The sequence below is a fragment of the Elephas maximus genome, chromosome 3 (genome assembly GCF_024166365.1).
Source record: "Elephas maximus indicus isolate mEleMax1 chromosome 3, mEleMax1 primary haplotype, whole genome shotgun sequence".
NCBI classification, from domain to species: domain Eukaryota; kingdom Metazoa; phylum Chordata; class Mammalia; order Proboscidea; family Elephantidae; genus Elephas; species Elephas maximus.
In genome coordinates, this window is record NC_064821.1 from 104,312,522 (window position 1) to 104,335,030 (window position 22,509).

The window sequence follows — 22,509 nt, forward strand, 5'->3', positions numbered from 1 at the left end:
TTTCTGACTGATGGTATTGGGCTTTTTCCATCATCTCTTTCCACAGATGTAGTCAATTTGATCCCTGTGTATTCCATCTGGTGAGGTCCATGTGTATAGTTGCCATTTATGTTGGTGAAAAAAGATATTTGCAATGAAGAAGTTGTTGGTCTTGCAAAATTCTATCATGCGATCTCCAGCATTGTTTCTATCACCAAGGCCATATATTCCAACTACCGATCCTTTGTCTTTATTTCCACCTTTTGCATTCCAATCACCTGTAATTATCAATGCATCCTGATTGCCTGGTTGATCAATTTCAGACAATTTGGAAGACAGCTACCTGGCCAAACGATTGAGAGAGATCCATATTTATGCCTATTCCCAAGAAAGGTGATCCAACCAAATGCAGAAGTTATCGAACAATATCATTAATATCACACACAAGCAAAATTTTGCTGAGATCATTCAAAAGCAGCTGCAGCAGCATATCAAAAGGGAACTGCCAGAAATTCAGGCTGGATTCAGAAGAGAACATGGAACCAGGGATATCATTGCTGATGTCAGACGGATCCTGGCTGAAAGCAGAGAATACCAGAAAGACGTTTACCTGTGTTTTATTGACTATGCAAAGGATCATAACAAATTATTGATAACATTGCAAAGAATGGGAATTCCCAAACACTTAATTGTGCTTATGAGGAATCTGTACATAGATCAAGAGGCAGTTGTTCAAACAGAACGAGGGATACTGCACGGTTTAAAGTCAGGAAAGGTATGCTTCAGGGTTGTATCCTTTCGCCATACCAATCAATCTGTATGCTGAGCAAATAAGAAGCTGGACTATACGAAGAAAAAAGGGCATCAGGATTTGAGGAAGACTCATTAACAGCCTATGATATGCAGATGACACAACCTTGCTTGCTGAAAGTGAGCAGAACTTGAAACACTCACTGATGAAGATCAAAGACCAGAGACTTCAGTATGGATTACAGCTCAACATAAAGAAAACAAAAATCCTCACAGCTGGACCAATAAGCAACATCATGATAAATGGAGAAAAGATTGAAGTTGTCAAGGATTTCATTTTACTTGGATCCACAATCAAGAGCCATGGAAGCAGCAGTCAAGAAATGAAAAGATGCATTGCCTTGGGAAAATCTGCTACAAAAGACCTCTTTAAAGTGTTAAAGAGCAAAGATATCATCACCTTGAAGACTAAGGTGCACCTAACCCAAGCCATGGTATTTTTATTCACATCATATGCATGTGAAAACTGGGCAATGAATAAGGAAGACAGAAGAAGAATTGATGACTTTGAATTGTGGCGTTGGCGAGAATATTGACTATACTGTGGACTGCCAAAAGAATGTAAAAATCTATCTTGGAAGAAGTAAAACCAGAAGGCTCCTTGGAAGCAAGGATGGCAAGACTGTGTCTTACATACTTTGGACATGTTGTCAGGAGGGATCAGTCCCTGGAGAAGGACATCATGCATGGTAAAATACAGGGTCGGCGAAAAAGACGGAAGACCCTCAATGAGATGGGCTGACACAGTAGCTGCAACAATGGGCTCAAATTTAACAATTGTGAGCATGGTGCAGGACTGGACAATGTTTCATTCTGTTGTACATAGGGTTGCTATGAGTCATAACCAACTCGACGGCACCTAACAACAACAATATATATGTGTATATATATGTATATATGTGTGTGCGTGTATGCGTGTGTCTTAAGCTATCCATGCTGTAACTTCTTTTTAAATATGACTATAATATTAGCAATTGAATGAAAAAGTGGCATCTCATTTTAGCAGAATGACATGAAATGGATTATAAAATTTTTAGTAGATTCAGGATACTAAGAGTTTTACTATATACCACATTTTTTACAAGAAGAATATTCTACAACAAAGAAAATGAGTCAGTGAACTGAGTTGTTTCAACAATCAATGTAATATTCTGTTGATCTCTCACAAAGAAAAATTGACTTTCACTAATTTTGCTTTAAGCAACGCATACTTCAATTTTGATGCTTGTCTTGCAATAAATACTGTATTTATAAGTGAACAAATGAGATATGTCAAAAGAAAATTTAAATGATCAGAAAACAAATTGCTGTGTTTTTTAATAGATCTTTAATTTGTAATTAAAAACATTTCTTTCCATTCCTTGCTCTTACAAATTTTTCAGTGATTTCATCACAATTAAGCTGCTGAAACTTCCATACACAATAAGGATAATGAATCAAGTCTTTCTTGAATCATTGTTGTACGCTAAGGGTTTTAGAGTCTCTTTAGGGATGAAAATGAGTGTTCTGTTGTGCAATTTGTGATCATTAAAGTTAGGAATATTCATAAACAATTGGGAAATACTCATTGTATTTTATCTTCTATTATGGAATCATACATGCCTGCATGAGTAAATTTGTCTCTCCTGAATTTGTAAACCTATTTCTCACGTAAGAATGAAATTGTCATACTTCTCTGTAAAGGTTTGTATTTAAATCACTGGGATAAGCCTGCACTGATTTTTTGGATGCCTTCATGCTTTCTTCATGAGGTGTATCCACATTGTTTAAGAAGGAAAATCTATTTGAAAGAACTTCATACACTTTTGCCCCTCTTTTCATGCAAGATTTAAGTGTGTGTCGATGGTGTAGTATGTGGTTACACAAAATTGATCTCTGGCACTCAATACTTATAGACCACTTCCATCACTTACTTGTTTCTTTCTAATGGTTCTGCAATAGTGAACTGCTTGATAATCAGTATTTGGCAGTATTTGTTTTGTTGTGTTTTCAAAATTTTCTCTTAAAGTATGTACATACTCTGTTAATGACTGATAGAGATCTGTGCATGTCTTAAATTTACTTCTGAATCTAGGAGGGTTTGACTCATCCAATGAAATGCTGAAATATATTATTCCACATAACCAACATAAATACAGATGCTAGTGTTTGCATTTTGTTGACGATGTTTTCAGCTTCTTCTTTGGTATCTCCTTTTTGTGTCTGGTCTTTAGCAATATTTTCTAAGGCATCTAGAATTTGAGTGTACAATTCTAGGATTGCACTCGTTGCTACAGCATGTGCTTCCCAATGTGTATTAGAAAGACATTTTAATAATCATTGCCTAAATCTATTTTAAAAACTGCCCATCGGTGAGTAGAGATGACAAAAAATGTGTACAGTAACTGAGCAGTAGAAAAAAATCAGCTGCTTCTGGACAACAGCCTACTGTGATACTGCAATACATCCTACTAGATTAAGTCAATGTGCTGTAGCATATGGTTTGAAAATGGCATATTCATTATGTTCTAAAATTTCCTGTTGCATGCCTTTATAACACTCTGACATGTTGCCAGCATCGTCATAGGATTGGTCTCTGCACTAAGAAAAACCAATTTTGGAAACTTCCTATAAATAGTGAAGTAGTTCATTTGCAATTTCTTCACTGGTATGACTTTTTAAGCTAATAAATGTGATAAACCACTCGACAAGTTTTCCATCTGTTGGAGATCCGTATCTTAAGACAATTACTTAGTTGATCTCTATGAGAAAGATCAGGAGGCCAATCTGCAGATGAACTGAAATATCAAGCTATGCTTATTTCACTGAAAATAGTTGATCAAACTTTATCACTTACTAAGTTTATTAATTCTTCACATGTTGTTTGAGACGTATATGATGAGTTGCCCTTTCCTGTATTACCATGTTTTGAGATGTGACCTGCTAAAAATGGATCAAACTGAGCAATAAGTTCAAGTAAACACAAAAAATTTCCATTTTGGGGGCACCCAAACACTTCATTTCTTCCTCAAAAAGATAGTCCACATTCCGTGGTTGTTAATAATGACAGCAACAATGTGTTGCAAAACAGCTTTCCAATACTTATGTTCTTCATTAATTTGTGTTTCCAGTTTATGAGCTAAGCCAAGACCGTGTCTTCAGTTTAAATATGACAACATACAGTACCTGTGAATTGGACTGTTTTCATGTTTATCAGTCATATTCAAGTTGCTCCAGTCACTAGATCTATTCATAGAAAATCAAGAATTAAATGATTTTCGACTGAATAGTTTGCCAACAAAACAATATACAGGGCTGACTGATGGTGAATACAGTAGCCATTCCATCTTATAATTTTCACCTTATAATTAGCTCTGCGCCGTAGAAAATATACTCTTGCTACAGAACCTTGTTTACCACTCAGAAATTTTCGACACAAATTTTTCAAATGGTCCCATGTCATGTTGACAATCACTTGGCCTTTTTTTGACCCAATAAATTACATCTTTAGAAGAAAAATTATTCCACAAAGCAGGATCTGTATTTCTGTTATTTATGGGGGCCGCGAATGCAACAATTTCAGGTTCTAAAATAATTTCACTTTCTATACCTTTATTAATTTTTTTTACTACAGCAAGGAATGGATGCAGAATTTGGAACATAGCAAATAAATTTGAATAATTCAAAATAAATACAATTTCTAAACAAGTAAATTTTATAAAATAAAATTTACATTTGAATTTGGACATTAACGCAAAAATTCATATTTGAACATTAGTAAGTAAAAAATTGATTTGGAACATGTAATTTTGTTCTTCAAGTCTGAGATACTCAAAAGAAATAGTACTTATAAGGTGTCAGAAATAATTTCATTTGTTTGTCGTACGATGTTTGTTGACAGGCCCTTTGCAGATCTCCACAAGTATTTTTTGTCTTGAAATAATAGTTAAAACCTTCTGCACTCACTTTCCATACTTTGATATTGCATCTTCACAGTTCTTTGGGCTATTGCTGATACCCACTGGGGGCGACAGCAGTCACAGAGAGCACGGTACAAATAGAAGGGTATGCTCAGTCCGAATATGCGTTTTGATTCGCTTTGCGCAGGGCAGGACCAGATATGTCACAAGTCACGTGATTATGGTGTCACGGGCATGCTCTTATGTGGTTGACAAAAGAGCACTGAACGTGAAGTTATACCTGATCAGTCCAAAATGAAAAGGAAAATATAGTTGTTATCGTACACAAAATTTATAAAGTGTACATTTTCTTTTTTTGTGGAATTGTTCAACTCCCATATTTCAGAGATGCTGATGTAACAATAGCACCACTTCTTGACAAACAAGTTTGTTTTTCGAGTCATGACAATATCAATCAATTTCTTAAAGTCTTAAGGGAAATGAAAAATAAAATACATTTATATAATTTTTATTATCTAAACATCCATTTCCTTGAGGAATTGTTCAATTTCCTGACAAAGAGGTATGTAAAGATTCTGATAAAATATAAATATAATGTTCTGATAAATGTCCTCTGTTGCTTTTTTTGGAAGAGGAATTTAGAAGCATACTCATTATCGCAAAACAGAAACATAGTTTACACAATAAATATTGAATTTTACATCCTCTTAATGTGTCTAATACCTCATTTATTAGCATATATAGAGTACTATCAAGCACTGAGTCCCATACAACAGACAATAAAAAACAAAGCTCACTTGATACATCAGTTAAAACTTTTTGTGTTAGATAAATATAAATATTTCTGGTATTTTTGGATATTTGCTATGTTAGTATTATATTAAATTATTACCCATGTTATTATTATATTAAATGTATGCTAGATTGGGTCCATGTGTGTGCCAAACATATTTTAAAATTGAAGCTATAAATATTATTGTTTACAAAACTTAGGCCATAACTCTGTATGTAAATGCTGTACAGTTAAAAAGTAAGGTAATTGAATTCATTGCATTGATTGACTTATTCGAATTCCCTCGCTTTTGCACATCATCTGGGACTGCAATTGGTTGTTTACCAGGACATGCACAAGAGCTTACCTTTGTGTTTGTATCATGACAAAGAACATTGCTGGCCTTCCTGGTTGGAGTTGCTGCATCAGCGGACATGAATGTATAAGACGGTTGTCTCAAAATGGATCAAAGATCTGTTATCTATTAATGTAATCCGTCCTTGCACAGAAACCACTCATGTTGGATCCAGTGGCATATCGGGTGAATGTAGCAAGAATTAGACTGGACAGTCCACTCCCTCCTCTTGTTCATTAGACAGAAATAGCGTACTCCCAAAAAACTCACTGAGATAAGGAATTTCAACTACATGGGAGAGGATCATAGGGGACAGATGCCAGTAAAGGTATTGAAGTGGTAGGGGCCTGATAGCTTAAACAGCCTCGTGAGTGGGTGCCCTCGTGACCAGCTGGCACAGTCTCACACACTGGAGCTGGTGTCAGTTTCGTTTAGTACTCTCTGCCAGTTCCCTTCCCCTGTGGTGCTCACTTTCCCTTGTGTCCTGTCTACTTGACATCTTTGTTTTGGGTCTTTGCTTTGGACAATTGATGCTCCTGTTTTGTTGATGCCATAAGCACGTGCTTACCCTGCTTATTGGGTAATCCGACCTTGCCTGGATCCCACCCGTGACAGCCATCCTGGAATGTTCTCCCACATCTTGGGCCTAAGCATAACCAGGAGGGGTATTCCCTGATGGCATTGTAAAGATTCACAGACAGAATGACATGCTAGAGGCAAGGTCCTTGCTAGAAGCATAGCCAAGCAGGCTGACTGAAGGATGAGGCAAGAACCAAACAAGAGAATAAGTATCAGAGTTGGTGTTGGAATTGCTGAGACCATCTCAGCAAGACACAGGCTTGCTTTAAGGGAATCAGAACTTAGTCTGTGAAGAAAATGTGCCACACCTGTGGTGGGGAGCAGAACTCTTAAAATCTTCCTGTTAAGTCAAACAGCAGCAACCTAAGATGTGTTTTGCTGTTGGCCCCTTCACAAAATGGCCCCAGACTGCCCTTTTTGAGTTCCTGTCTTTTCTCCATAGTTTCCTTTTATTTTGATTTTTTTTTCATTATTTTTTAAATCTCCTCCCTACGTAAAGCTGCCATTTCTTTCTTCAGTCAGTGTGTTTGCAACTCTCAGCATCTCTAATCTTTCAGTCAGCACTTTCAAATCCATTGAGGGCCAGGAAACCATATAACCCATTCAAAACGTCCATGCCATCTTTCGGGGAAGAGTCAGTAGAGCAGCCTAACAGGAGTAAAAATTTGCATAACTGATTAGCAGATGAAAAAACTATCCAGTTTCCTAACCTGTGAATAACTATTGAAAAGAAGTTTATGTTTGCCTCTAACATAGTACTTATCACACTATATTTTGATGCCACCACTCATCTGCCAGTTTGTCATACCGTGGTGGTTTGCATGTTGTTGCAATTCTGGAAGCTACACCACTGGTATTTCAGATACCATCGGGGTCACTCATGGTAGACAAGTTTCAGTGGAACTTCTAAACTAATGAAACTGGACCAATGGGTCCATGCCTGGCGGGCAAGAAGCCAAACTCTCAGACACTGGTTTTGAGAGGAAGAAAGAGTTTATTTTGCAGGCTAGCAAGCAAGAACTCAGAGGTATTGGCCTCAGATTGAGTTCTCTGATCTGCACAAGCAATGTACAATTTATACTTATTCATTTAGGGGTGGAGGGAAAAGGTAGGCAGGATCAGAGGTTTTACCTATTCATAGTCTCTACTGACTATTTATTACAAGGCAGGGCTAAGACTTGGCACAGAAGTAGCCGATGGACCAAACACTTCTGAAATGGGCTCAACTATTGTCGATGATACATTTCCAGTGATTTTGGTTCTTTGGCATGAGTCTTTTGGTTCCCAGACATGTTTCTCTTGTGTTATTGAGCATGTGTGGCAGCCCAGGGTCATTTGTTGGTCATCATGGTCTGCTCTGTGCATGTCGGGCTACTCTGAACCAGTTAGATCTGGACTCTTCCAGGGCTCTCCAGAGGGTCTGAAAAACAACTTAGAGGAAGTGAGTGACATGGTGGGGAGGTGACTGGGAGTAGACTGATACCTGGTGGAGTACTAATTAATTAGGTGTCTTCAGCTTCCAGAGTCCTCTAACACTAAGACAGACTAGGAAAAAAGGCTTGGCGGTCTACTTCCAAAACTCAGTCAGTGAAAACCCTTTGGATCATAGCAGAATACTGTCTGATATAGTATTGGAAGATGAGCCCACTAGGTTGGAAGGCACTCGAAATACACAGTGACTGTAACAATGGACTTGAGCATATCAACTATCATGAAGATGGTGCAGGACCAGGCAACATTTTGTTCTGTTGTACATGGGGTCGTCATAAGTCAGAACCATAACTGACTCATAACTAACAGCAACAACATATGTTGATAATGGTCCACATCACTTCCACTCTGTTGTGAGCTCCATAATGAAAGGAGCATTCTTCATCTCTGTAATATGTATATATACTGAGTGCTGTGCTTGATACCTCAAAGGTGCTCAATATGTTTTATGAATATTCTAGATGTAAGACTCAACAGTATATAGACAAAGTTCTTGCCCGCATGTAGCTTACATTCTGGTTGGTTAGAGGGTGGAGAGGGCTGATAATGAGCATATAAACCAAAAGATGTGTGGTATATCAGAATGTAATTAGTGAAAATTAATGCAAAAAATATATATGAAGCACAGTAAAGTGGCAAGGCTAGCCAGGACGACAGGGATATCTTTTGAAGATACACATATGCTTATCACATTCTATGTGGTGGTCAGCTATTACGTTTTTTTCCCCCATCTATTATGTGAATTGCTCCAAGACAAAGAGTGTTTCTCATGCAAATCTGTATCCCTAGCAAAATGTCTAGTACATAGTGAGTGATTAGTAAATGTGTGGAATAAGAAGTTGTACATAAAACGACCCCAGAATGATTCTGTCCTCAACAATAAGAATTCAATAACTGTTTCTAAAACAGGGCCTATTCTGAGGAGCTCTCTCATGCTATTGCTTGTAATCCTCCCTAGTCACGTCTTTCAGACCCCAAAGTTTGGGTTCACTCCATTCACCCTAACTTTCTCATGGCTTTAACAGCCCCAGGAGATTGTCTAAGGAAACCTAACCCTTCCATTCATATAATGGGAACAACACAATCCATGGCTGATCTTGATGCTGTACACACCAGACCATGTCCACGTAGACACTGCGACGTTTCATCTGTCCAAGAGCCCTGTTATAAAGACAAGAATGTCCCGAAGTCACATTCCAGAACTCAAGTAAATTAGATTCAGCCCAGAGGTCTCATGTCTGGACTTCCAGCTTCAGAGACTGCTGAGAAAACAGCTGAATGTGAAATGAAGTGGTCTTCAATGTTTTATCCTGAAGTACAAGTACAGTGTGGGTTCCACTCAATTATTTTATCTTAAGCTTTAGGTGGGTTAGTAGACAATGAGCTCAGTGGCTGATTATGTTGCCTTCCTATGCCCTCACGTCCTAGCAGTGAGGAGGGGAAATAGTTCCCTCCCACTCCTCCTGTGGGACATCACAGAAGTGCTTTGCCTTCTGAGTTGTTTATACCCTGGAGGCCTCAATACACAACTACTAATTAAGCCCAGGCTGTGTGGTCATAAATGTAACCTCAAGTGTTCATTGGGTTTCATCCTTATTACCAGAGAAAATAACTTGAAAAAAGTATGGACCATGTGTTATGGGGAAGTGAATTCTAATTGGAATGTTCTTGCTTGTGGCTAGCTTCAGTATGGTTTTGGCCTTCCATCTCAACTCTCTGTGTTCTGTTTGCTCCTTAAAGGAGGCAATGGCAAGAATGAGCAAAGTTGGGAAAGTTGTGTTCCCCAGGCATGAGGATAAAAGGTAAGTTTACCTTTTTTTTTTTTTTTAGCATGAACAGTGCTAAGGAACGAGAACATACAAACACATGTACCTATAGAACTGGAATAAACCTTGGAGGTCGTCTAATCCAAGCCTTTCATTTAACAGTTGAGAAAACTAAGTCCCAGAGAGGCAAAGTCACTTGTCCAGGATTAACAGATTTACAAATCTAGGTGGGGCCAGAGTGGGGAGGGGGCAGGGGGAGTCAAACACAAGCTTCTGAACTCTCTGACCAGTGTTATTTTCACTAGGTCATTAGCAGTAAATCTAGTCTGTTCTAAAATGGGGATCTCTTCCATCAAATTACACAGTAGTATTTGTCCAGTCATATACCCTTTGTATCACTTGGCATTGAGGGCTACAACTTGACCTTGATCAGTGTTTAAACCCCAACTCAACAAAACATTAACTTATGGAGCTCTTACTGTGTTCGAGTCATATGCTCGGCTCTAGGCAGGATTTAGAGGGTAATAAGGTAGTCTTATTTGTGCACGTAGATCATTTCAGAACAAAGGGGTAAGTTCTACTAGAACTATGTACCAGGTGACAAAATGGCACAGAGAAGAACAGGATGTAGAGGTAAGGGAAAGCTTTTGAGAGGAGGTTAAGTCTAAGCTGACTTTAAATGCTTAAAAGAAATTTCCAGGCAGGCCAAGGTGGGAAAGACATTCTAGGCAGAGGGAATAACATATGCAAAGTCATAAAGGTGGGAAACAGTGTGGTATGTTAAGGTAACTATAAGCAACTCATAATTTTGAAACACAAAGGATGAGATGAAAAGTGGCAAGAAGTACAACTGGGAAGGTTGGAGGGAGGTGGGCCCTTCATAAAGGACTTTGAGACCATGCTAAAGATATTGAACATCATCTTACCAGCAAAACAAAGATACTGGATTTGAAGCCGTGGTGAGACTTGGTCGAACACAGCTGTTAGTAAGACCCTTGTATCAGTAGAGAGACCAGATAGAAGGCTTTGTATAATAATCCAGGTTGGATTAAAAAAAGGCCTAACTGCTAGTAAGTTTGAAGGTGAAGGGGCAGTTGTGCAAGTGCTTTTATAATTTTAGGAAAGTTTTTGAGATTAAGACATAAATCCAAATTCCAAGAAAACTTTTTTCAAAAAGAACCACTGTGGTTTTGCTTTCACACTTAGGAAACACAAGGAACCATCAGCATCCATCTGTCGTTGCTAGAATTAAAGACAGTGAAGTTTGTATGTTCCCCATACTTAACAAAAGCTGTCTGAAGAGCTAGGTCAGTCGAGCCCCCAGTTGAAGTATCTATTATGTGTCTGACACTGTGTCAGGCCCTGGATTAGAGAGACGAACACTGCTCCGTCCACACCTTCCTAATGTTCCCAGTAAGAACTTCCAACCAGGAGCAACTGCCTCATCTCAAACTCTTCGAGTGCCCATTGAGTTCCAAAATAGCAAAATCCATCTCATGGAATAGACTGGCCAAAGGTGCCTAGAAACAGACTCACATGAGTGGGAGGTTTCAACAGGGCACATCTCACCAAAGCATGGTCAGTACTGCTTCAGATGAGTATTTGACAATGCTGGAAATGCCCACAGAGAAAGAAATCCAATTTCTTTTCATTTTCTTCTTTATCTCTAGATAGAGTTAGGCCATTCGCCCGCTGAATGTTAAGTCCCTTTAAATACCGAGGTCAGAAGTGCAGGCCCTTTTGTGGAGCATTGAGAGACTAATATTCCGAAGGGATGGCAGCGGGAGCTGTGGGCTGCTGCCCCTTTCCGTTCCCAAGGGCATCTGAAGTATCTCTCGTTTCTTGAAATTAAAAACAGCTTATGCTTTTCCATCTCTGACCTGCGCCTCCCAAGACTTTTGAGGGAAGTCTGTATTTAAGTTCTTGCAATAAACACCAAGGGTTCCTTTTGAAAACAATCCTTGGATTCGTGCTGTAGGATGGGAGTGGTCCTTTCCGAGGAGTAGGCACACACGGTGCTCTAGCACCATCTGCAGACTGGCTCGAAGATCTGCAAGTAGAGCAGGAGCCAGTCTTCCAAGCAGCTCTCACATCTCCTCATTGCCTCAAATTGCATTATTACCTGTATGGGATATTTCCTTAGGTTTGCTGCTAACCAAAAGGTTGGAAGGTCAAGTCCACTCAGAGTTCCTAGGAAGAAAGCCCGGGTGATCTACTTCCAAAAAATCAGCCACTGAAATCCCCTAGAGCACAGTTCTGCTCTGTCACACATGGGGTCGCCATGAGTTGGAATTGCCTGGACAGCAACTGTTTTTTTCCTGTTGCCAGACAGAAGCGACTTACTAAGTGCAGGGGGAATTTAGAAGAGAAGGGATTCCGAGGATTTAAAAAGCCAGTATCACAGAGAACATAATCTAGTGATTGTGCTTGAATAAGCTTCTAGGAGAACCCTAGGTGTCATCCCCATGTCCGGACTGAATTAATACGTGACCTTAGAGCAGTCAGTTAAAACTACCTTTGCTCTCAGATCCCTGTGTGTAAAAAAACGAAAAACATAGTCCACTCATCTCTTGGCACTCCAGGGGAATACAAGGGTACATTAGTGCACATTTGTAAGCACTTGACAGCTCACAGAGTATGTCATGTTCATTTTCTTGTCAAAAATTCCCAGCACTCTATGACAACGATTCTGTTATAATCCTCTAACGACAAGGAAACTGAGGCTGAGACCATCTAAACAAGTTGCCAAAAGTCACCTTGGTCTCTCTGCCTGCAAAGCCAATGGTTTTCCCACTATACCAAGAATAAGATCAGTGAACAAACTTGCTGCAACATTGTCAGTATTAAAATTGGAAGTCTTTAAGTCTAGAAGAAGGGAGACTGACCCTAGCTTTCTTTTGGCAGTTTTGAGATTCCAAAATGAGAAGACCCATTGCATATAATGAAAGAACTGCTTAACATTACAGTGTCATAGAGGGTTATTCCAAAACCAAAACCAAACCCACTGCCATCGAGTCGAGATTCTGACTCGTAGCAACCCTATAGGACAGAGTAGAACTGCCCCATAGAGTTTCCAAGGAGCTCCTGGAGGATTTGAACTGCCAACCTCTTGGTTAGCAGCCGTAGCACTTAACCACTACGCCACCAGGATTTCCAGAGTGTTATTAGAAGTAGAAAATTCTGTCCCTAAAATCATTCTATGATTGATAAATTTGGAGGCTCGTGCTGAGCATATCATCAGAGAAGCTGAACACTGAAGAAGAATGTAGCATCAGGATTGGAGAAAGAGTCATTAACAACTTGGGATACGTAGATAATACAGCCTTGCTTGCTGGAAGCTAAGAGGACTTAAAGCACTTACAGATGAAGATCAAAGACGACAGCCCTCAAGTATGGATTACATCTTAATATAAAGAAAACAAAAATCCTCACAGCTGGACCAATAAGCAATATCATGATAAACAGAAAACACTGAAGTTGCCAAGGATTTTATTTTACTTGGATCCACAGTCAACACTCATGGAAGCAGCAGTCGAGAAATCAAATGACATATTGCATTGGGCAAATCTGCTGCAAAAGACCTCTTTAAAGTGCTGAAAAGCAAAGATATCACTCTGAGGACTGAGGTGTGCCTGACCCAAGCCATGGTATTTTCAGTCGCCTCATATGCATGCATGTGAAAGCTGGGCAATGAATAAGGAAGACTGAAGAAGAATTGATGCCTTTGAATTTATGGTGTTGGTGAAGAATATCTAGTGTACCATGGACTGCCAGAAGAACGAACAAGTCTGTCTTGGCAGAAGTACAGCCAGAGTGCTGCTTGAAACCGAGGATGGCGAGACTTTGTCTCACGTACTTTGGACATGTTACCATGAGGGAACAGTCACTGCAGAAGGATATCATGGTTGGGCAAGTAGAGGGCCAGCAAAAAAGAGGAAGCCCCTCAGTGAGCTGGATTGGCACAGTGGCTACAACAATGGGTTCAAATAGCAACAATTGTGAGGATGGCACAGGACCAGGCAGTGTTTCATTCTGTTGTACGTAGGGTCACTATGAGTCCGAACCAACTCAACAGCTCCTAACAACACATGTAGTTAGATTTCTGAAAGTTTTGGAACATGAATTATTACAAAAGTAGTAATTGGCATTCATATCATTTAATTCACACAACAGCTCCACTGAGGTTATTGTTGTTAGTTGCCATTGAGTTGACTCTGACTAATGGTGACCTTCCGATTCACAGCAACCCTATGAGACAGAGTAGAACTGCCCCATAGGGTTTCCAATGGGTGGCTGGTGGATTTGAACTGCCGACCTTTTGGTTAGCAGCCAAGCTCAACCAGTGCACAGGAATCGAATCAATGGCAACGGGTTTGGTTTGGAATGGTGACCTTATGTGTAACAAAACAAAACGTTGCCCAATCCTATATCAGCCTCACAAAAATCAGCATGTTTGCATCCACCTTTGTGGCTACTGTGCCAATCCATCTCACTGAGGGTTTCCCACACCTTCATTAGCCCACTACTTCAGCAAACATGATGTCCTCCTCTAGAGATTGATCCTTCCTGGTGACATGTCCCAAGCGAGCAAGTCAAACAGTGTTCTGATGTGATCCATAAGGTTTTCATTGGCTAATTTTGGGAAGTAGATTGCCAGGCCTTTCTTCCTAGTCTTAGTCTGGAAGCTCTGCTGAAACCTGTTCACCATGGGTGACCCTGCTTACCCATACTGGTAGCATAGCTTCCAAAATCATGGCAACATGCAAGCCACCACAGTACAAAAAACAGACATGTGGGTGGTGGTTCATATGGGTAGATCCTGTTATTATCTCAGTTTAAAGATGAGGGAATTTAGGCACAGATAAAGTCAAACATACCCAAGGTCACACAGCTAGTAGTTAGCAAAACCGAGTTTCAAACCGAGGCTTCAGAGTCTATATCTTATCCCCATGTTTACCCCATCATCTCAAGTTATCAGAATGCTTAAGTTAGAAACGTTGGGATCCTCCTACTAATCTCATTAGCTCTGCATATTACAAGTAGAAACCCCCATGTGTATCCAGGATTGTTCTTCCAGCCCCTCCCCCAATTCACAAACTTACACAAAAGCTCCCCCATGAGGACTTCTTTAGAGCACCTCAGAATCTATCAAGAAATGCTAAACTGGCTTCATCAGCTTTCACCCCTTGTCAGCTCCCCCCAGCCAAAAGGTATAAAGACAAGGTTGCAAGTCTTCAACTGTGAGTTGTCTTAACTGCTTTCATCCCTTCTAAAATTGTGTGCGATGCAAAAACAGGTTCAGCGGCAGTGCCATCTGACTCAAGGCCAACACCAGTTCTGGCAGGCTCACCTGAAGAGTCAGCTTGGGCATACAGGGAAAGCAAGGCCAACACCAGTTCTGGCAGGCTCACCTGAAGAGGCAGCTTGGGCGTACAGGGAAAGCAAGGCCAACACCAGTTCTGGCAGGCTCACCTGAAGAGTCAGCTTGGGCATACAGGGAAAGCAAGGCCAACACCAGTTCTGGCAGGCTCACCTGAAGAGGCAGCTTGGGCGTACAGGGAAAGCAAGGTCCGCTATGAGAGGCCTGAAGTGCAGGCACAGCTGCACTTAGTCACATTTTCATGGGCTTTTGCTCCTGGGCTAAGTAATCTACAAAGGAAACCTAGGTGTAGCAGTGGCAAAAAGGTGATTAAACTATTCAGCCTCATCTATAATCAGGCTGTGGTTTTACACCAGTCATCAAACCTGGGGCTAGTTATGTTTGAAATATTTCTTGAAGCCGGAATGTGAAAGGGGCTGACTTAAGCCAGGGCCTTTCAGTATATTACAGTGGAGTCTTCAAAGCCAGACAGACCAGAGTTTGAATTCTGACTCTGCCTATTTTAGTTGTACTGTATTAAATATGACTCTCTGAGCAAATGGCCTTACCTCTAAAATGAAGATAACAATACCTCATGTAGGTGAGAGATAATGGGAGAAAGCATGCTGATCTGTTGCTTAGGATGTTCTAAGCATTCACAACAGAGGAGGTGTTAGCAAACACACAACACATACTCCTGTCCTTCTAAATGTTAGGGGAAGCCACATAACAGTTTTGCCTTGACATCATTCAACATGTTCACTTTTTCTCCCACAGATATTACGACAAGAAGTATCAAGTGTTCCTGAAGTTAGTTGAGCACCAGAAGGAGTATGCAGCAATCATGAAGGGAAACTGAACAGGGCCCATGGGTACCGATGCCAGCAGGTTCTGCATCATTGCATCAGGGACCTGGGTCATTTCATCCTATATACAAGACTTTTTAGGTATCATTTCATCTATTCTGCATTGTCTTTAAATAAAGAAATTGAGACATGTCCAACCAGAACTACAGTCTTCCGTATGAAAATACCACTGTCACACACTTAGCAGTTTCCACACACGCAGCATCATACGGTCAGAAGTTTCACACAGAGTCACAGGATCTCATTTGGGATTAGACCTCAAGGATCATCCAATCCAGGAGAAACTTGTTAATTGATTCAATGTCAGCCATAAAATGACTTACATTGCTTTAGGTAGAACATCTAATGTTTATTCTATAGATGGCTAAACACTTATTATTAGCATTTCATTTGAAAATAATGTCAACAGAAAAGTAACAAGAATAGGAATAACACAGAGAGCACCCATGTACCCACCTTTTACCCATGTATGACCTTTTAACACTTTACCCCATTTGCTTTTTCATTTGTATATTCTCTCTCTCGACACACACACATGCACACACACACAAATTTCTTCTGAGCCATTTGAGAGTAAGTTTCAGTAGATTTAACTTTTATATGGCACTGTAGTCTGCCATTCATATTCCAATTTTGTCAATTAACTCAGTCCTTTATGGCAGTTTTTCCCTCCAGTACAAGATCCAGTCCAAGATCAGGTGTCGTGTGCAGCGCAGAATCATCTTCTTGCAGCCATCATATGAAAGATAGGCACAGGCAGAAATCATCAGTGGATCCAAGGAGAATTTAGATGAGGAACAGGATATAAGCATGGCCTAAAGGTATCCCCCCCACAGATTGCTTATTGGTTACAAGAGGACAAAAATGTTAACTATACAGGGAAGAAATAGGACAACATCTTGATTTGGTGACCAAAATTAACTTCATATGGGCAGATGGACATGGCTAGATGGACATATAGTGCCTCTACTAGATGTTACAGTCTGGGAAGGGCATAGCATCACATGTAGGATTCTGACTGGGAATGAATAACCAGAATCTAATAAGGAAACATCAGACAAATCCAAAATGGGGAGCATGCTGTTTTTTAATAGCCTATATTCTTCAAAAATGTCTGTGTCCTATAGACAAGAAAGACTGCAGAAAGTTTCCAGATTAAAGGAAACTAAAGAAACATGATGGCTAAAAGCTTTTGATGCAGACAAGTGGTTTGAAAAACTATAATTGCATTAGTTGATACCACACCCACACCCACACATTCATCCACAATTTTAGACACAGCAGTAGCTGCTAATGTTGATTTTAGAGCGGTCATAGCTCAGACAAGTTTGTATAGAGGCATGCTAGGACTTTGCAGCATAAGTCAGCAACTTGTTGATAGGTCCCATCGAGTTGGTTCCAGCTTATAGCAACCCTGCTTACGACAGAATGAAACACTATTCGGTCCTGCACCTTCCTCACAGTCATTATGCTTGAGCCCATTGTTGCAGCCACTGTGTCAGTCCATCTCGTTAAGGATCTTCCTCTTTTTTGCTGACTTTCTTACTTTACCAAGTATGATGTCCTTCTCCAGAAACTGATAATATATGCAAAGTATGTGAGACGTAGTCTCCCCATCCCTGTTTCTAAGGGGCATTCTGGCTGTATTTCTTCCAAGACATATTTGTTCATTCTTTTGGCAGTCCATGGTACATTCAACATTCTTCACCAACACCGTAATTTGAAGGCATCGATTCTTCTTCGGTCTTCCTTATTCATTGTCCAGCTGTTGCATGCATATGAGGCAATTGAAAACACCATGGCTTGGGTCAGGCACACCTTAGTCTTCAAGGTGACATCTTTGCTTTTTAACACTTTAAAGAGATCTGTTGCAGCAGATTTGCCCAATGCAACACATCATTAGATTTCTTGACTGTGGCTTCCATGAGTGTTGACTGTGAATCCAAGTAAAATGAAATCTTGGACAACTTCAGTCTTTTCTTCATTATCATGATGTTGCTTACTGGTCAAGTTGTGAGGATTTTTGTTTTCTTTATGTTGAGGTGTAATCCATACTCAAGGCTGTGACCTTTGATCTTCCTCAGTGTTTCAAGTCCTCTTCACTTTCAGCAAGCAAGGTTGTGTCATCTGCGTAACGCAGGTTCTTAATGAGCCTTCCTCCAATCCTAATGCCCTGTTCTTCTTCATATAGTCCAGCTTCTTGGGTTATTTGCACAACATACAGATTGAGTAAGTATGATGAAAGGATATAACCCTGATGTACACCTTTCCTGACTTTACACCATGAAGTAAACCCCTTGATCTATTCAAACGACTGCCTCTTGATCCATGTACAGGTTCGTCATGAGCACAATTAACTGTTCTGGAATTCCAATTCTTCTCAATGTTTATCATAATTTGTTATGATATCCACACAGTCGAATGCCTTTGCATAGTCAATAAAATACAGGTAAACATCTTTCTGGTATTCTCTGCTTTCAGCCAAGATTCATCTGACATCAGCAATGATATCCCTGGTTCTACATCCTCTGGAATCCGGATTGAATTTCTGGCAGTTCCCTGTGGATGTACTGCTGCAGCTGTTTTTGAATGATCTTCAGCAAAATTTTGCTAGCATGTGATATTAGTGATCTTGTTTAATAATTTCCACATTCACTTGGATCACCTTTCTTGGAAATAGGCATTAATATGGATCTCTTCCAGTTGGTTGGCCAAGTAGCTCCCTTCCATATTTCTGGGCATAGACTAGTGAGCACTTCCACTACTGCATCCATTTGTTGAAATATCTCAATTGGTATCCTGTCAATTCCTGGAACCTTGTTTTTCACCAATACTTTCAGTGCAGCTTGGACCTCTTCCTTCAGAACCATCACTTCCTGATCATATGCTACCTCCTGAAATGGTTAAACACTGACCAATTCTTCTTGGTATAGTGACTCTTTCCATCTTCTTTTGATACCTCCTGTGTCATTTAATAGTTTCCTCATAGAATCCTTCAGTATTGCAACTCAAGGCTTGAATTTTTTCTTCAGTTCTTTCAGCTTGAGAAATGTCAAGTGCATTCTTCCCTTTTGGTTTTCTAACTCTAGGTCTTTGCACATGTCATTATAACACTTTACTTTGTCTTCTCAATCTGCCCTTTGAAGTCTTCTGTTCAGTTCTTTTACTTCATCATTTCTCCCATTTGCTTTAGCTACTCAATGTTCAAGTGCAAGTTTCAGAGTCTCTCTGACATCCATTTGGGTCTTTTCTTCCTTTCCTGCCTTTTTAATGACCTCTTGCTTTCTCTATGATGTCCTTGATATCATTCCACAACTCATCTGGTCTTCGGTCATTAGTATCCAGTGCGTCAAATCTATTCTTGAGATGTTCTCTAAATTTAGGTGGGATTTGGCTCTTGTAGACTTGTTCTAATTTTCTTCAGCTTCAACTTGAACTTACATATGAGAAATTGATGGTCTGTTCCGCGTTTGACCTCTGGCCTTGTTCTGACTGAAGATATTGAATTTTTCCATTGTCTCTTTCCACAGATGTAGTCGATTTCATTCCTGTGTATTCCTTCCAGAGAGGTTCACGTATATAGTCGCCATTTCGGTTGTTGAAAAAAGAAGAAATTCACAAAAGGGGAAATACAAATGGAAAAATGAACTCATTGGAAAAGATGTAACCTTCTTACTAAGCAAAGATGAAAATTAAACTAAAATGAGATACTCTTTTTTGTTTGTCAAATTGTTAAAGGTTACTTTTTCTTAATACTTAAAGCTAGCAAATTAAGACAGAATCTTTTATATATTCCTGAGATAAATATTCGCTCCCTCACACGTCTGTCAATTTGTCATACTGTGGGGGCTTGCATGTTGCTGTGATACTGGAAGCTATGCCACCAGTATTCAAATACCAGCAGGGTCACCCATGGTGGAGAGGTTTTAACTAAGCTTCCAGACTAAGGCAGACCAGAAAGAAGGACCTGGTGGCTTACTTCTGAAAAGAATTTACCAGTGAAAACTTTGTGAATAGCAGTGGAACATTGCCTGATATAGTGTGGAAGATGAACCCCTCAGGTTGGAAGGCACTCAAAATATGACTGGAGAAGAGCTCCCTCCTCAAAGTAGAGTCAGCCTTAATGGCATGGATGGAGTAAAGCTTTTGAGACCCTCATCTGTTGATGTGGCACAACTCGAAATGAGAAGAAACAGCTGCAAACATCCATTAATAATAGGAACCTGGGATGTATGAAGTTTGAATCTAGGAAAATTGGAAATCATGAAAAATGAAAGGGAATGGATAAACATGGATATCCTAGGCATTAGTGAGCTGAAATGGACTGGTCTTAGCCATTTTGAATTGGACAATCTTATGGTCTACTATGCTGGGAATGACGCCTTGAAGAAGAATGGTGTTGCATTCATCTTCAAAAAGAACATTTCAAGTCAGCAAGTAGAAAAGTAAAAAAGCCAATACAATTCAGTCAACAGACATCTTTTGGAGTATTTAATTCAGTGCTAGGAATTATACTAAGCACTGGGGTATAGCGATAAATAAAACATGGCCCCTGCCCTCAGGGAGCTCACAGTCTAATGGAGAATGAAGATGATAAATCTCTCACAGTACATTGTAAGAAGTTCTGCAAAAAAGGACAGCATCTGCCGTCATGCAGTATACCTATCAGAAAAGGAAGGAGGGGTAGAGAGTTGACATTTGGGCTGAAAAGCAGTACGGTGTGATGGATATGAGCTCAGGCTTGGCTCTAGGCCTGGCTTTACCTTTTATTATCTGTGTGACTTGGAGAAGGGTCCTTAACCTCCCTAAGCCTTCATTTTTTAAATGAAGATATTAATAGTATATCTTCAGGATTATAATGAGGATTAAATGAGATAATACATGTAAAGTACTTTGCTCATTTGCCTGGACCACACATACCTGTCTTGCCTAACACCTAGCGGATGCTCAGATAAAAACAATGGTAACTACTGAGCAGAATGACAGCTCCTCATTACAAAGGCCAGCTCTACAACAGTATTCTACAGTATTCAAATGATATGGAGCTCTTGAGTGGGGTCCAAGGTGAAGGTGGATGTGGATGTCCAATCCAGCAGGCCTCGCAGCAGGAGGAAGCCCGGGTCATTCATAACTAGACCCCAGCCAGGGACTGGCTGGGGATGAGAGAGGTTTGGGGAGTTGCAGTCAGCACTCCAGAGCAGGAGTCAGTACAGCAGGATATCAAGACCAAGATTAACCAGGCATTTGCTGTTAACACTGATCAGTACTTATTCAGAAACTAAGACAGGTTTCAGCCTGCTTGTGCAAAGCAGTCATGAATCCAATAGCTTTGCATGACTAGGAAAGGCAGAGGTAGGAGAAAGAATAGTTACCAACTATTTGCCAGGTCCTTCCTGTATGCTCTCTCCAATCCTTACTACAGCACTGTGAACTAGGCAGCATTAGCTCACATTTCAGCTGAGAAAGCTGAGGCTCAGAAAAGATAAAACAGCTCACCCAGAGTCACTCAGGTAGTGATAGAAACAGGATTCAAGTTCAGATCTGTCTGCGTGCAAAGTTTTGGGTGCTGTCCCCCTGTAACAGCTGGAGAGGAATACCATCCCCATCACCTGCTCTTTCATTACACCCAGGCTGCAGCAGGGAAAGTGAGGCAGGCAACAGCGATGGACCAGGCCAGGTTCACAGTGAGTTCCTGCAGAGGGACTTCTCCAAGGCCTATGAGCGCTACCACACTGAGACCCTGCAGGGCCGTAGCAAGCAGGAGCTGGTACAAGACTATCTGGATCGGCAGAGGCAGCTGTTGTTGCAACAGAGAGGAGACACAGAGGTTACAGCAGATGCAACGGTACACCAACCAGCAGCAGCCATTTTGCCAGGTGGTGGAGCAAGCTGCTGAAGTGGAGAGGCTCCAGACTGAGAACCAGGGGCTTCGGCAGAACGAGATGTAGAACTGAGAAGGCGGCAGCAATGGTGAGGAGCTGGGCACCTAGGGTTGCCCCCCAGCCAGGCTGAGCCAAGGAGAAAGTGCCATTTCATACCCATTCAGGCTAGCTGGGTCCCAAGGAGGCAGGTGGAAGATTAAAACTATTCTCAGCACCCTGCGCTCTCTGAGAAAGCTGAAATCGGTTCATACTTCTACTTTGTCATTTCCACAGTTTGTTCTTTGATGTCATCTTATTTTTCATAAAGAAATTAAAAGGTCTTGGCGAGACAAAAAAAAAAAATGCTGTGGGCGACCAGCCCTGGGTGCTGGTCATCCCCTCAGCAACTCATATCCAAGCCAAACCTGATCATGGTTTCTTACAGCTTTATAGAAAAAGGAAACCACCCACAGGTGAGGCAAGGAATGGGGAACCCTAGGATTCCTTTGACATCCCGCTCAACAGTGAGAAGCAGCCTGATAGAATGGGAAGGACTGGGAGATCTTGGGCAAGATGCCTAACTTCTAAGCCTCAGGCTGCCCCTCTGTCAGTGGGTTCACTTGCTACCTACCTCCTAGCTTTGGTTGTAAAGATTCAATGGAAGAACTGTCTATGTAAAGCCCCTAGCACAATGCCTTGTAGGTAGTAGGCACCCCACAAATATTTCTACAATGTTCTCTTAGTACTACATGGCTAGAGTGTTAATTCCTAA

General features: G+C 40.6%; 1 protein-coding gene across 17 annotated transcripts in view; it reads left to right on the forward strand.

The window, feature by feature from the left end:
- FGGY (FGGY carbohydrate kinase domain containing) overlaps positions 1 to 22,509 on the forward strand; it is a 627,007-nt gene that overhangs the window by 549,509 nt on the left and 54,989 nt on the right. For 6 of the 17 annotated variants that reach the window (XM_049879405.1, XM_049879404.1, XM_049879412.1 and 3 more), the window contains 2 exons: positions 9,626 to 9,687; positions 15,788 to 16,195. The exons of 4 other annotated variants lie outside the window; for them this stretch is intronic. In XM_049879405.1, coding sequence (XP_049735362.1) covers positions 9,626 to 9,687; positions 15,788 to 15,869 — 144 coding nt within the window. In that variant the 3' untranslated portion in view covers positions 15,870 to 16,195. Of the gene's footprint in view, positions 1 to 9,625; positions 9,688 to 15,787; positions 16,196 to 19,406; positions 19,528 to 22,509 lie in introns of those variants that run through there. 7 more of the 17 variants (XM_049879400.1, XM_049879401.1, XM_049879402.1 and 4 more) reach the window with 5 other exon arrangements.